General features: G+C 39.9%; 1 protein-coding gene across 4 annotated transcripts in view; it reads left to right on the top strand.

The window, feature by feature from the left end:
• The first annotated feature begins 4,353 nt into the window (after window positions 1–4,353).
• meis2a (Meis homeobox 2a) overlaps window positions 4,354–15,320 on the top strand; it is a 74,641-nt gene continuing 63,674 nt past the window's right edge. For all 4 annotated transcript variants that reach the window (XM_079262741.1, XM_079262739.1, XM_079262740.1 and 1 more), the window contains exons 1-6: window positions 4,354–4,949; window positions 5,434–5,660; window positions 7,102–7,243; window positions 7,524–7,574; window positions 7,905–7,955; window positions 8,501–8,650. In XM_079262741.1, coding sequence (XP_079118867.1) covers window positions 4,938–4,949; window positions 5,434–5,660; window positions 7,102–7,243; window positions 7,524–7,574; window positions 7,905–7,955; window positions 8,501–8,650 — 633 coding nt within the window. In that variant the 5' untranslated portion in view covers window positions 4,354–4,937. The remainder of the gene's footprint in view (window positions 4,950–5,433; window positions 5,661–7,101; window positions 7,244–7,523; window positions 7,575–7,904; window positions 7,956–8,500; window positions 8,651–15,320) is intronic.

Genomic DNA, 15,320 nt, shown 5'->3' with positions numbered 1-15,320 from the left:
TGTGCTCTTTCCTAAATCCACACGTGAGTAAGTTAGTAGTTGTGTCTTTAAAAGGCCCTATTTAAATTATATATTTAATTGCATTCTGTAGTAGCTCTTATGATTATTGCAAAAGAGGCCCAGATACACAAGCTTTGAAATAGTCATGATTTATAAACTATTTTTCCACTTTGTTTTTCACTTTTATCTAGTTGTAACTAGAGTTGCACGAGGACTTAATCTTTTCTTAATCGTATAATTGTGAATCAGAAAAAGTCTTTTTACAGCAGTAAAAAACAATCTTTCGACTCAACTGTGTTTGGTCCTCTATAGTTTTCGGAACAAAATTATTTATTTTTACGGACTAACTGTGAACGGTGTCAATAGTTAAACCGAATTAATATCCTTTAAAAGAAAAAAAAAAAAAGAAAGAAATTAGGGGATATCCATATCTGATAGATGGTACTAAATCTTAATTTTATAGCATTAATTTTTAAATTACATCTCTGTTTCTAAATATCATAAAACCCCCTTTGGATTAGACATTAGAGTCCAGTACATTTTGTGGGCCTTTTTAGTCATTTGCGTCGCAGCTCCCTGCAGCTTCCCCTCCGCGGCGGCCGCGAGGTGTCGCTAGAGGGCCGCATATTTCTTGTCGGCGTGTAGAAATGGAAAAGCCACAGTTACATTTTGTATTGGCCTCCTCTCTCTTTCTCTGCGTGTCTCTCCCTCCTCCCTTTTACTAACCCTCTGACACCAGACTCTGAGAATCGGTGGAGGGGAAAATGAGGCTTTGGAGCTGAAGAATTTACAGTTAGTCGCGAAACTTTTACAAGTATTTGAGTTGCGCAGTCCACTTTCTGAAACCCTATAGTCACATTTCAGTCCAGGGTCAAAGCGAGTTCAGATGCAGAGGGCTGTAGTAATGTTTTATGCAAGAAAACAACGCGCAGCCAAAATATTTGCATATGAACAAATTAGAAATAATCTAAAATAGTGTGTCAACCACTGACATAAAATGTTGTAGCCTAGTTTAGAAAAAAGGTGTTATAAGAAGGTGTGTGTGTATATATATATATATATATATATATATATATATATATATATATATATATATATATATATATATATATGTGTGTGTGTGTGTGTGTGTGTGTGTGTGTGTGTGTGTGTGTGTGTGTGTGTGTGTGTGTGTAAATTACTGCAACTACAGGACAACTAAAGTTTTTAACTTTGATATTTTTTTTAATGTTTTAAGCTTAAATATGTATAAATGCCTTTTTTCCTTTATTTAGAACTGAATAAAATGCGGAAAAAAATGAGGGTTTTCACTGTCCGCGTCTCTTCTGCAGTGAGTGTATGATCCACCCTTATCTCAGCCTCTCTATACATTAGCTTTGCTAATTTGCATAATCTCAAACACTGAAGAAGGCCAAAGAAGAACAAAGTTACAAACAAGATTAAGGCGATTTTATTTGTTCCTGCGGTTGAGCGCCAATTGTTTCTCCAGGAGTGTTTAAGGTCACTAAGAGGATTTGAAGCACGTTTCATATCAGTGATCTTTTTGAGGGAATTAAATCAACAAAGCATTTCTCTCCATATTTAGCAACAGGCTTGTGTGTGTGTGTGTGTGTGTGTGTGTGTGTGTGTGTGTGTGTGTGTGTGTGTGTGTGTGTGTGTGTGTGTGTGTGTGTGTGTGAACAACCGAGCCCCGCAGGGCAACAGAAGGAGGGAGAGGGATTGTAAGTCCCGCGAAGAGTAAACAGAAGAGTGGAAGTTCAGTGCTGGAGCTCGCTCACATGCAGGCGATGGTGCACCTTTAGGATGTGACATGCAGCGGTTTTTTAGCCTGGTGACTGTCCCAGTAGTGTTTTCCTTGAAATGGATCCTCTTCTACCCCCCCTAATGAATCCAAACGCAGCTGGCCATGTCCCACACGGACACCGAGCGCTTTAACCCTAAACTGACCTCAATTTGACACCAGCAGATGAAATTTTACCGCCTGTTAATGCCATCTACTGATTTTTTTCATACGTACACCTGAAAAGAGCCGCAAAGCGTAGATATAAAACTACCTAAAAAGTTTAATTGTGTATGGGGGGGTTGGAGGAGGGAGGGACGGTGCTCTCCAACAATGATCAGGCTTGTAAACGCGGTCAGGTTTAAGCAGGGGAGTTTAAGTTGGCACACGTCTTGTTTATGAGGAAAACTTTATTTTAATTACTTATTGAGTGAATTATGGTTTATATGAAATAAGGAAATGAAACGATTTGTGCAACCTTTCATAAAAACAGTAATTAAGCGGGTTTAACCGATTACACAACCTAAACACTGGCAACAATGAAGTCGTGTGTTTATGTCTTCTATTAATTACTCAGATAAATATTTCCCAAAACAAAATTGCTTTAAATTTAGTCTATTTATGAGCTATTGTTGGAGATTTTGCATAGGAATAGATGTATTTCTGTGCAGTCTTACATCGGGCTCGCATAATTAGCCTCTTCTGTTTTCACACGCTCCTCGGGTGTTTACATCACTCTCCTTTGGGGCAAATCGCATATTTCTACAATAAATGCGGGGAAATGCCGGTGCAATCGCAAGATCTAGAAGAATGTAAACGTTTTTCTTTTTTTTTTTTTTTTTTTTAAATCCAGCGGAACATCTGGATTTTTTCACAACGCTGCACAAGAGATCTGCCACGCTTAGAAAAATATAATCATTTTGTCCGCATTTTTTTAAATAGTCCAGCCTCCAAAACTTATTGCGCCGTGAGAGAACGCGCGTTCACAACAAAGGTTTGGATACAGCATAAGGGTTGTGCTACTTACCGTGGTTGTCCAGAGGAGGAGGATGAAATAAAAGTCAAGCGTTAGAGCACAAATCAACGTGAACGTCAGTATTTAGCTTATGAAAATATCAGTCTTCAATAGCAGAGTCTGCAGGGCTGCCATGTGTTTACAGAGTTAAGAGAGAGACATGGAGACGGTGAATGCCTTGGCTCTCTCTGCGCACAGCTCTGCTAGTCCTTCCCGGGGTATTGCGCGTTGAAATGTCCACACAGCCGTTTGTCAAACCCTGCAGTCCTACACTTCCCACCCCCCTTTATGCCAACAAACATAACTGTTGTCAAGGTTTCATTTATTAAATCTTTTTTCCTTTAAAGAGAGAGGGGAAAATGCTCTCTCTGTAACAGACCCCGAGCAACGCTGCATGGTATTTTGTTTGTTGGGAGAGTTTATTGACCCTCCAACAGTAGCCACAGCCCATCTCCCTGAGCGTGTGTCTAACTTAATCCTAACCTGTGAATAATTAATTTCAAGCATCAAAAATGCCACGGAACTACAAATGGAGCCTTTATGTGAGAACCTATCAATACTGCCATGATAGCATATTAGCATTGATGAAGCCAAATATTAAAGGGGATAGATGGCCTGCTTCTATTTGATGCGTAAAAGTGCTCAGGCTCCAAAAGGGGCTTCACTGCAATCGATGGCCGGAGCGTTGCTCCTCCTCTAAACTTCAATCTCTTCGCATGATTGATGATCTTGGGGAGCTTTGATAATTGACTACTCTGAGGTAAGGCACGGGTTTCTATCAAGAGAGGGGATTGGACGAAAGAAAAATACAAAATTACTTTCCCCACAAAAGATTTTTTCTTCTTGGAAAAGTTCATTCTGGGCTTAGAGGGGGTGTCGCTTAATTTACTAAAATAAAGGGCAGAGAAATAATTATCAGCAAGATTAGGAGGCATTACGGAGATATTAAGTATGCACGCTGGTTTATAACCACAAAATAGATAACGAGTAAGCGCCATGATCATACATTAAACTCACAATTCATGGGATTTGATCACTTAAAAGTCTTTGTTTTTCTGTGTGCATGGGTGCAAGATCAAATACTTTATAATTACGTGCCTTTTGTACAAATGATATTTTCCAGAGCATAAACGTTTGAGTACGCAGTTGATTCTTCTTTTAAATTAACTTCACCCCCTAGGAGATGATCATTCATACGCTCAAGTTCAGTCAGTATTTTGTTTAATTCAGCTCGAAGCAGTCTGAGTACACGCTCTCTCATTCAAAACTCTTTTTTTTTTTTTTTGCTTTCTCTTTTAGGACTCTTCTCGCCAAAACAAGGAGTAGGAGGTTGTGTTGCTTTCAGCTATTTCGCCTCCAGTGTGGAGTTGAAGCTTTCCCTGTGCCTCGCATATACTCTGCATATCACAAGATTTGGTCTCTCCTCTCTCTTGTGTGGAGCTGCTGTAGGACTGGCTATGGCCACCACCACTTCCGGGATCCGTCATTTCATTCGCCCACCGCTCAGCGCTGCGAACTGACTCTGTTTCTATAAGCAAGCTAGCAGCCAACCTGCCAACACTCGCTGACACTCACTCATCTCAGTCTCGCCAGATAGACGAAATACCTACGGGGGGAAAAGAAAGGAGAGATCCGAATCGCAATCTCTTAATTTCTGCAGCTTTTTCTTCCCTTTTTTTTTTTTTTTCTTACAGTGATAATAAAACAAGATAGCGATCTGGAGGCATCAAAGGAGACGCGGACTTGCGGGATGAAAATGGACTAAAAAGATTCGTCCTTCTCTTGAACATCATCACCAACCGTCATTCATTCATTACCTTGACAACCTCTGGCTTTGATTGACAGCTGGAGTGGCAAAAAGCCATGAGACACGACAGTTTAGTTACATGCAGGTTGTTGATGGGCCGATTGTAACCTTCACTTTGGCGCATTTTTTCTTTTTTTTTTTTTTCAAGGAAAGAAGGGAAAACAAGAAAAATTGCAAAACTCTCCAATGCTACGAATTAAACTGAACCACAGTGGCGAATAGGACAATTCGCAAAGTTGGTTGAACGAGGAATCTTGCCTCTAAATCACTTTTCTAACCGGGACTGGGATATTAAATATACGGACAGATTCAGGAGTTTATTGGAGCGCAGCCTGATGGCGCAAAGGGTAGGTTTTAAATCTCCTACACTTACCTGTTCAAATCCTCTGTAGAGATCGCTACCCTCTTGTCGTGTGCTGGCAAATTTACAAAGTATCCATATCAAAGCCCCTATATTTGACATTTTTGCAGCGTTCTCACTCTTGAAGCGAAGTGACAGCCTCTGCTTTTACCGACAGCCTCCACGACAGTCGTGGAGCAGTTTCACTGGAGACGCCAAACTAATTCGCTCTTTTCACCCACCAAACTCTGCGTGCAGAGGGGAGCACCAAAGTTATTATGTTTCTGGTAATGGCAAACAATATAGCAGATTTGAATATATTACACTTTTCCGCCGTGGCTGCATCGTGTTCTCACATCCAACAGCTTAGTAGTTTATCCGTTGCGTGTGTTCAGAATGAGACGACGTGCTTTTTTTTGTACTTTTTTCTCCACATTTGTTTCAAAAGTAACCGGGAATTGCGCTCACTTTTACTTTAATTTTATTCCCAGTACGATGAGCTGGCCCATTACGGTGGGATGGATGGAGTCCCGGCGTCGATGTACGGGGACCCGCATGCTCCCCGGCCGCTTCCCCAGGTCCACCACCTGAACCACGGACCGCCGCTGCACGCCAGCCAGCACTACGGAGCCCACGCTCCTCATCCAAACGTTATGCCCACGAGCATGGGCTCTGCTGTCAACGACGTTTTAAAGAGGGATAAAGATCAAATTTATGGGTAAGGTTTGCACAAACTAAATTTGCGTCCTTTTTTTTTTTCAAAGTTTTCAGGTTTTTTTTTTTGTTTTTTTTTTTTATTAATTTTTTTAAAACTTTTGCTTCACTCCTGCTTTCAACTTTAATTGAGTTTTGTGTAAGTCTATCCGCAGTTTGGACTTCTATTGTTGGTTTGGGGAGTTTCGTTAATGCGTAACTTTACACTAATTGTATAAAGCATCGTCAAGCCCGCAGTAAATAAAAATATGAGCCCCGAGCTTGTAAAATATGGAAGCTCAGGAGACCAATCTCGGAAGTCGCACACTCCAAGGAAATAGTTTGAAACACAAAAGGGGAAAAAAAACACCTTTACTAACAAACTCCCTTAAAAATAACTGCCAGTTATAAAAAAAAATGTCAGCGACTTAAATACCTTTGCTCTTGTCTTAAATGTTATATAAAAAAACATAAACACACACACATAGACACACACATTGCATTGCGACGCACCATCTTCTTAAACATACTTTCAAAAGATTAATCCCACACGCCGAAACACTTATGGATGAATACAAAACTGAAAATATGATTACAGCTTTTGTTCAGTGATACGTCCACAGAAAGTGCTATAATCCACTGATATAATCTGGGCTGTAGTGTTGAGTAAATCCATCTCATCTCTTGTACTTACGTTTTTATGTATACGGAATCGAGTTTACCTTCATTTTTATACCCCCTCGTATCAAAACGACAGAAATAAATATTCTAAAGCCGGGCGTTTATCAAATTTATGCATGATATAAAATTAAATTTTGTCTTAAACTATAACCTATAAAAATATTTTTGATTGTCTCTGGATGTTGAATAATTTTAAGTTATGTTTTAACTCTATAAAAGCTGTAGGCCTGTTTTGTGTAAACTATTTAATTCCTCAGCGAATCACAGACGTGTCGTAGCAGAAATATATCATTTCAAGATTTATAGCAAACCGTATAGATCGATATAATTTTATTCTAAAGACATCGCTGTTGTTTTTTTTCCCCTCTTAGTTTTCTTGACTTCTCAGTCTGCTTTCCTTTTCTTTGCACTGCAAGAAATGTCAGTTTCAACAAGTCAAATAATATATCCAGCCTAAATGGTTCTTAGACTTTGAGTTATAATATCCCAGATGTGTATTCTGATTTATTTTAATACAAAACAGTTAACAGCTAAAGAATTGATCTGATACCAGATATGTTTTTTTTGTCTGTCTTATCTTAAAATGTTGCTGCTGGTTCAAGGTGAAATGCTAAAAGGCTAAAAGTCTGTAAACAAATATATATTTAATTGACGTGTGGCAGATTTTCATTTAAAGTTGCGATGAGAAAAATTAAGAACGGACACAAATACAGGTTGATAGGACATTTTTTGCAGTGTGGAGCCGGTGTGTTGCTTGTACTCAGGCTGTGTTTCCCCTCTTGCAGTCACCCTTTATTCCCATTGCTCGCACTGGTTTTCGAGAAGTGCGAGTTGGCGACGTGTACTCCGAGGGAGCCCGGCGTAGCAGGCGGCGATGTCTGCTCTTCAGACTCCTTCAATGAGGACATTGCAGTCTTTGCCAAACAGGTCAATTTTGCACAATGAAAAAATACATATACTGGATATTACAGCTGCTTTCAGGCTTCAGGTTTTCTGATTATATATATGCAGAGGAAAACAGAAAAACTGCCTCCATAATTACAATATATAAACATTGCTGCAAGTTTAATTTAAGACATATAAATGTTTCTTTTTTTCTTTTTTTCTTTTTTTTTTTTTTTTTTGTACTGGTTACGGTAAGAAGAAAAAGTATCACTTTATTTCATTTCACGATTAAGTAACTTTTACATTTGCTGTTTTACTTTAGGTCCGAGCAGAAAAACCTTTATTTTCATCAAATCCAGAGTTGGACAATTTGGTAAGCGCATTTTCTGTGCATACGATCTTAAAATGTCCCAGCAGTATAAATATGTGAACATAGGATTCCAACTTTCGCACAGATCCCAGTTCTGCGTTGAAGTGAAGCTACGAGACCATTTGAGGCTTTACTGTCTTGGTTCAGACTTCTTATCTAAACCCCAGCTCACCAGTGTTTAATTACTTATTAGACTGGGACATGCAACTTTTACAGTTAGCTGTTGTGCACTTCTTACTCCTAGTAGCATTTTTATAGCTCTGCACGAGTTTAAGGGGAAAAAAACTGCTCATAAGGTCATATTAATTGTGTCTAATTTTTTATTTATTTCAGATGATACAAGCCATACAAGTATTACGGTTTCACCTCTTGGAATTAGAAAAGGTACGTTTCAGAAATAGATACATTTTTTCCTTTTAATTTTTATTTTTAAATTAAATAAACTAAACACGTCACCTGCTCAAAAAGCTTAAATATGAGAGATATGATCAAACCTGCAGCAAGATTCAGCGCAGTGCTGTTATTGATATCTGAAAGAACACCGGAAAACAATGAGAAAGAAAAGTTGGAAGATTTTAATTTTTTTTTTAATAATAAAAAATGCTGTTTTATGAAGCCAATAATTGATGCAGCTGCAGTGACTATTGATGAATTATGTCAGAGCCTCTGTGCCAGTGCTGCACATTGCTATTGATCCGCAGATTTGGTTTCAGTCGCTCATTATCTCGCCAGCTTACGGCATGCTGTTTATTTTTTGTCGTTCAACTTGTTGCTCTGCTCTCAGGAGAATAATAAGCACTGCAACAATTTCACTATTGTTTCCTCGCCGCCGATAATGCCCCTTAATTGGAGTTATTCTTGGACTGACTGGAGCGTTTCCCCATCCTGAAAAAAAGGTGTATTTTTCTTTCCTTCCTCTTTTCTTATAGGTGCACGAGCTCTGCGACAATTTTTGCCACCGGTACATCAGCTGTTTGAAAGGAAAAATGCCAATAGATCTAGTTATTGACGAACGGGATGGCAGCTCAAAATCAGATCACGAAGAACTTTCGGGATCGTCAACTAACCTTGCAGATCACGTAAGTAACAAGCGTCGCTGTTATTTATTCGTAGACGTGCTGTTGCAATATCTGTTGCAGGGTGCATGTTCTTTTTAATGCACGCGACAAATCGGCTACTTTCTAAAATAATCACTTTGTCACATGGCCAACTTTGAGGCTACTTCAGCGTGTGACCCTGCTGTGCCGTCAGTAAATAGAGCATGCTCTGTTCTGCAAGGAAAATCTGCCGATCGACGTTCTAAGGTCAAAAGCTACATGTGATACAATAGGCCGAGTTATTGTTTTAGTCTTTTGATTAGGAGCAGTCATGTGTGCATAATGCGTTGGTGCTGGCGCGTGCGTGTTGAGTAATTGAATGAGCTTGTGTGTGTGTGTATGCGTGTTAGAGGGGACGTGTGTTACATCGCTGCCCCGCATTTTGGAACAAATGCACGCTGATGGAATAAGGAAAAAAAAAAGTGAGGCAATTATCTTTTACGCAGGTTTAACGTTAAAGCAGGGTATCAGTCGTATAAGCTTTTGCTTTAGGCCAATATTTAAAAAAAAAGAAAAAGAAAAGGGCTTTATGTTTGGGTTGTGCGTTAGGAGCCTGGATATGGTCTGCGCGTAAAGCTGTGGATTTTGCTGCAGAGGTGGAGAAAGTGGTGTGAGATCTCAGAGCTGAAGGCTTACCATCAATGTCAAGTTCACAAGCTATATGATGGTTCGTCTGGAGGCTTCCCATTGCTGTTGATGTTAATGTGTTTAATTGTTTCCTATTGATTGCCGTGTGGTTTGTACTGGAGTTGGTTTCTCCTCTGCTCCCCCGTTTTATGGCCGGAGGCTCCATAACGCTGAATTCAATTATATGCACCTGAAGTACAGTAGCTTTAAATTTCAAGATCGATTCCCCCTACTTGAAATCACGCATTATTTTTGTTGTTGTAATAAACACAGAATATTCTCCCTGCAGTGTGAGTTGAGCTGACAATGTAATATTGAGTGGATATCTGTGAATGACGGTGCCTTGCATGGCTGTGATAAAGCCAATGTTTTTGGTGGGGGAGTAAAAATGAGCGACTATAGTGTAACAAAGTGACTGGTTAATATCTGTGCAGCACAAGGCCAAGCCTATTAGGAATTAAAAGCAGATTTAAGTGTTATGCAAAGTCTCAGTGCTACATCTGTTGGGTCTGGCTATAGGCCTAACAGCAGTGGATTGCCCATCGCCTTCACAGGGGATTCAGCGCGCGCTGCACCAGGTGAACTAAGCTTTAGTTACACCGAACAGGACTATGACGAGTTTCAGATAGAAGGTTAAAAAAGAAAAGCGGTAACAGTGTGATCCTCCAACACAAGTGTAGAAATGAGGCATGCTGTTGTTTATATTGGAGAGATTAGATAAACTGGCCTGTTTAGTTTCATGGCAGATGGTTGATACTCAAGCCAATTTCCGATGGAGCCTCCAATGCTCAGACATCAGCTTTGTCATCGCTCCACTTGTAGGAAATATTATTATAATTAGAAAAATTAAATATGCCAATAAAGCAAAATAAGGAGCAGCAATAAACAAAGCAGGTTGCGTGACAGGCTATTTATCTTTGAGTCGTTTGGACTGACCACCTCATTAGGCATTTAAGGTTTGAGGGATTTATTTCACTTTTGTGGCACCATTGAACTTTTTATTACACGTAACTGCTGGGCGGAATTTTTCCAAAGCAGAAGAGTTGTTTTGTTTGTTTGTTTTTTCTTCTTCTCCCTCCACTTGTTTACTTTTGGAGCCATGTTTGAAATGAGAAGGGATTTTAATGATCATTGCACCTCATGGAAACATTCATACTGCAGTTTAATAGCTATCTTTTCAAAATAAAGTACAATATCATGTGTAACAGTGCACGCACTTTACTATAGTATTTGCACAAAGTATAACATGAAATGAAAATATGTACATTGAGTAAATTATAAAAGCTAATTCACAGCAGTCTAACAACAACACACAGTGATACATTTAGCCGCAAAAGTGCAATATATGTTTTTTTTCTTTTTTACATTTTTATTTATTCAGTTATCTTTGGCTCTGTTTTATTATTTATTTCTGTCCTTGTCTCATTGAGGAAAGGAAGGCAGTTTGATAGTTAGATATGCTAATTTATTTAGTTAGACTCTCTCACGTCCATTTTTCTTTGCTTTGATATGCATTTTTAATATATAGCCCGGGGCTACATCTCGTTTGGAGAAAGTTGGTTTTTCTGGAGATGATGAGGCTGTTCACTGAGAAGGAGGCAGCCCGTTAAGCTTGTTTTTATGTATGTCTTTTTCCTTTTCTGCCCTCCTACCCCCCATACCTGATGGCAGAGCATAATGAGCACAGTTTTATTTACACTTGAATGCAGCACTGTCTTGCAGATGATTGGATTATGGTATAGTGAGAGCAAGATGAGGCCTTGCTGACACTGTTGATTTCCTTTATTCTCTGGCGGTGACTATCTCAACCATGTAGCCCACCCAAGGCTTCCGAACTCATCACCCCTCCTCACATCGACCCCGTCTATATGAACGGAGGGAAAAAGATGTTGAGTTGCACACAAAATGAAATATGTGGAAAGAAAAAAAGAAACAGCCGTGTAGTTTCATAAATGACTGTGTGTACTTGTGAACGGTTTGTGCTCTTGTCTTTTAATTAATGAATAAAATTTCTGTCTCTTCCGTGCTACATCCAATTAGGCAGACAAATAGAATTAACAATGTCTGAGTATTATCTGTTCTAATAAATTAGCCTTTGCGCCTTCTTGTGCCATTGTGCTGCTTCCTCAGTCAATCTTAGCAGAGGGCTTTTTCATTTCCTTTGTGCATATGCATCACGTTGACGAGACTATTTGAATTTCTGCATGACTCCAGATTTTTCATATGGAAACTGTGCTGTATTTGCAGGCCCCCCAAATGATTTGTTTTTGAGAGCTTTCTTCAGGGAGTTCCACTAGTTTCCATAGTTATGGTGCAGCTTATGTTGAAAGTGTTTGACTAGAAGTGGAAAAAAAGGAAAACAAGCCCTTTCTGTTTAGATCTTATTCTCTGGTACAGGTTTGTGGCACTGTACCAGATATATGGGCAGATGTGGTGACATCAAAAGTTCAGTCTTCTGCTGTGATTTACTATGTATCAGTGAGGGTAGGTGCTTCGTAATGTCCTGTCCTATTTCTGTTCGGACAGTGAGCCCTCGGGCCGGGCTGGCCCATTGAACCGTGGAAATTCTCCGTTTTTGAGGTGGTCTAATTCTACAAGCTTTGTTCTCCTCAGGGGATGACTGTGTTTGGACCTCATGAAAACAGTGCAGTGCTGACTTGAGCTGCTCTGTCTATTCCGTACGATTGTTTTGTGAAGTTTGGCTGTCTGGCCTTACATTTCCTATTTGATTAGTGTTCAGAAACAGGGGCCCGTTGGCAGGCACGTCTAATCATTACTGCTGTGGCTGAAGAGACGCTCTGCTCACTTGTTGCATCTCCCACACGCTATAAAAAACCTGTAATAAATAGTTGTTCACCAGTCATTTCAGGATCATGAGATCCTTATACATTTGCTTAGATTTAACTACAATATATACAGACAATGATCAAAGTTGCATAAATTTACATGCTAATGTGAAAAACCTGTTATGTGTTACAAGGGATAAATGAAAGCAGAATTATCCGTAATGAACTGTCAGTTTCATTATTTCTTTTTCTTCTTAAAGAAAATTCCTTTTGATGTATGTAAAACCCATGAATTTAGATTTTATTTTGAAAAACTTTTTTCTAAAAGCATTTTGCACATGTAATGTGACTCCTCAGCAGGGACTATTATTTTTGCCTCAGAGAAAGTTTTCAGGCATAAATGCAATCAGTTTATCCTTCCTATCTGTTAAAACACGCTGTGGAGAATTATTAGCTGCTGAATTAAGGACTCTTTATATTCTGGATAATTGAGGGTGTTGTAAATACTCAAGTGTTCAATAGATGTTCACCTACACTTTCTTTTTTCCACGGGCTTTGCATATAATTATGAACTTAACTCAACTCAAAAAAAAAACAAAAAAAAAAAAGTGTGTGAGGAGTTTTTTTCTTTCTTTGTGCCATGCGGCAAGATGTGTCTTGAAATGTCAGTTTGCTTCATGATTTATGGTCCTGTGTGTTTCTGGTGTGTCAGCAATTCTGTACATGTTCAACACGGGATCCCTGTAGCTGCTCCTCACACTGGTTGTACAACACAAACACACACTCATGAGATTGGTCTGTCTCAGTCTACCTTATGCTGCTCCTGTGCAGACAGATTTCCCCCCTTTCCCCCTGGGTTTCAAGGGAATTTGAGGGAAATTCAATGATGCTGCTAAATCAATTTTATTTGAAATTCCTAGGGATGTAGACAGAGTGCAGTAAGGGAGGTAAGATTGTGCTGGGCAGGTGTTTGTAAATGAGAAACAGGGGACAGGAGCAAAAGAGACAGCAGCATTCTCTCGCTCTCTTGTGGCCTGGCTGCACTACAGGCAATCCTTCCCATATTGTCTCCTGCTTTTATATTAATTACAACTTGTATTATCAGCCGCCAGTTGCTAACCCCAGCAAATAGAAAAGGGTGCCCCAAGAGACCGTGCTTCTTTAGTATCTTACTCTCCATCTTGTCCTATTGTGCACATTCGTGTATGTGTGTGTGTTCTCGCCTGCACATAAATGCACGTTTGCTTGCTAGCATTTCCCTCCTCCTCCTCTTGGTAACACTGCTCTTTAACACAATTAGTGAAGAGCATGGAGTGAACCATGTTTGACTCCTAATTATGCCCAGCTTTGGGGGAATAGTCACATGAGCTTGAGGCCTCTCTTTTTTTCCTCTTTTGCTTTTTCCTCTATTCTTCTTTGAGGACTCCTTGTGTAGATTGAAGAAGACTGTTTGGATGACAGGATTTTTTTTCTTCTACAACTTGTTTGAACTTTATCAGACCCATGGGGGTTCTGACAAAATGGTTGTGTGTGTTTGTGTTGCACAGTGTCTGATGATGTGCCCGCCATAGCTCAGAGAGTCGCTCTAAATTATTCATACAGAGGAAAGGCTGTTGCTTTTGTCGTCTTGTGTAGCATGGAAAGTTAAAACTGTTGTTTTGATATTCCCTGTTTTGTTTTGCAGACAAGGTAATGAATGAGCGGTGACTTATAGGTATTTGAAAAAGGAGCATGCGCTCTGGTTGTACAATTTACAATACCATTATTAATATTATTATTATTGTTATTATTAGGTCATATTAAGCGCTGCAGTCCTCTTTTTGCTCTTTAAGAGCCAAACGAAAAAAATCTCTTATTCCAACATATAGGTACATTAAATCCAAAGGGTAGCAAATCATAGCAAAAATATCATTGCCTTTCACACCATTAGCTGAGGTGTCTTTGAATTTAATTTAGTGCAACACCATTAAAAATGACACATTACTCTGCAATGATAGCTAAATTAATTCTTATCGATTCCACTTTTGCATTAAAACCATGCTGTGGCCGCAGCTAAGAGAGTGTGTAGAGAGCAGCCAGTATAGCGTTTCAGGTTTGTCTGAAGCCTTGCCTGAACTGGGTGTCTCATCATGAGGAAATGAAACCCAGTCATTTACTTCTCTTATATCAACAGCAGCTCCTTCTGAGAGTGTATAACTTAGCTCTGCTTAAATACATAATGCATTCTGGGATTCTTACCTCTCCCCCTTTCTTGCCGTGGTGCTGCATATGACAAAGACAAGGGCACTGATGGGCTTTTCCCACATTAGCGATTTTACTAAGCATGCTGTGCTGAGAATAACAGAAAATTACTATAACAACAGACCCAGTTCCCATGTGTTGATCAGTGGCCCAGAGAATGAAAACATTGCAATCACCTATCTCTTTCAGAGCAGGGACACTTCTCCCATGGCTCACTATAGAAGGCTAAAACCCACGCATGGGCTATTGTTCACCCTGTCTTCTTACCCCTCTTCTGAGTAATTCTCCAAGCTCTTTATCTGATTGCCATCCGGTGAACAGCTGACGCTGAGAGGGCCTTGAGTGGAGCGCTAGGTCTGAAGGGTTTTGTGTGTTTCTGTCTGCTGTTTTCAGCTCCAAGCTGTTTGAAAAAACAGCCCGCCTTCCCCAAAAAACTTAGCAGATAAAAGGGCCTCGCTCACAGGCATAGAAACAACCTCGCCTCCACAGCAGAACAAGCAGCAGCACATCAGGACTGTGTGCCCAGGGGAGCTCGGCAGCGGCTTGTCTTATAGCCTTTATTTCCCTTCGAACCTCCATTAGTCTCCAGGCTCTTTCCTGTCTGTCCTCCTCCAGTACAGCTCACTCTGACTGGGGTACCAAAGCAGGCAGGCAGGCGGATTCCTCTATGGCGGGGAATGAGGGAAAAGAAATTCATCAAGAACTCAGATTGGAGAAAATGGTAAAAAAAAAAAGGTCTTTTCCTTGGAATGTTCTGTGTTGGGTACATACCCCCTCTACTTTTACATGAATGTATTTGTGTTTATGTGTGTTTGAGGGAGAAAGAAAAAACACATAGCAGGAACTGAGAAGTGGGTTGAGGTTTGTGGGAAGCCTTCGTGAAGGCCTGTGTTTGTTTGGCTTGGGTTCTGCTCAAGGGGCTGCTTCTCTCGGGCCGCAGACAACATTAGGCCTCACATTTGCCAACATTTTGTCATCATGCTAAGGTGACATGTTAA

Source organism: Telmatherina bonti (genome assembly GCF_933228915.1).
Source record: "Telmatherina bonti genome assembly, chromosome: 22".
NCBI classification, from domain to species: Eukaryota; Metazoa; Chordata; class Actinopteri; order Atheriniformes; family Telmatherinidae; genus Telmatherina; species Telmatherina bonti.
The sequence above is the reverse complement of the archived record's forward strand: the minus strand, read 5'-3'. Positions and strand labels throughout refer to the sequence as shown.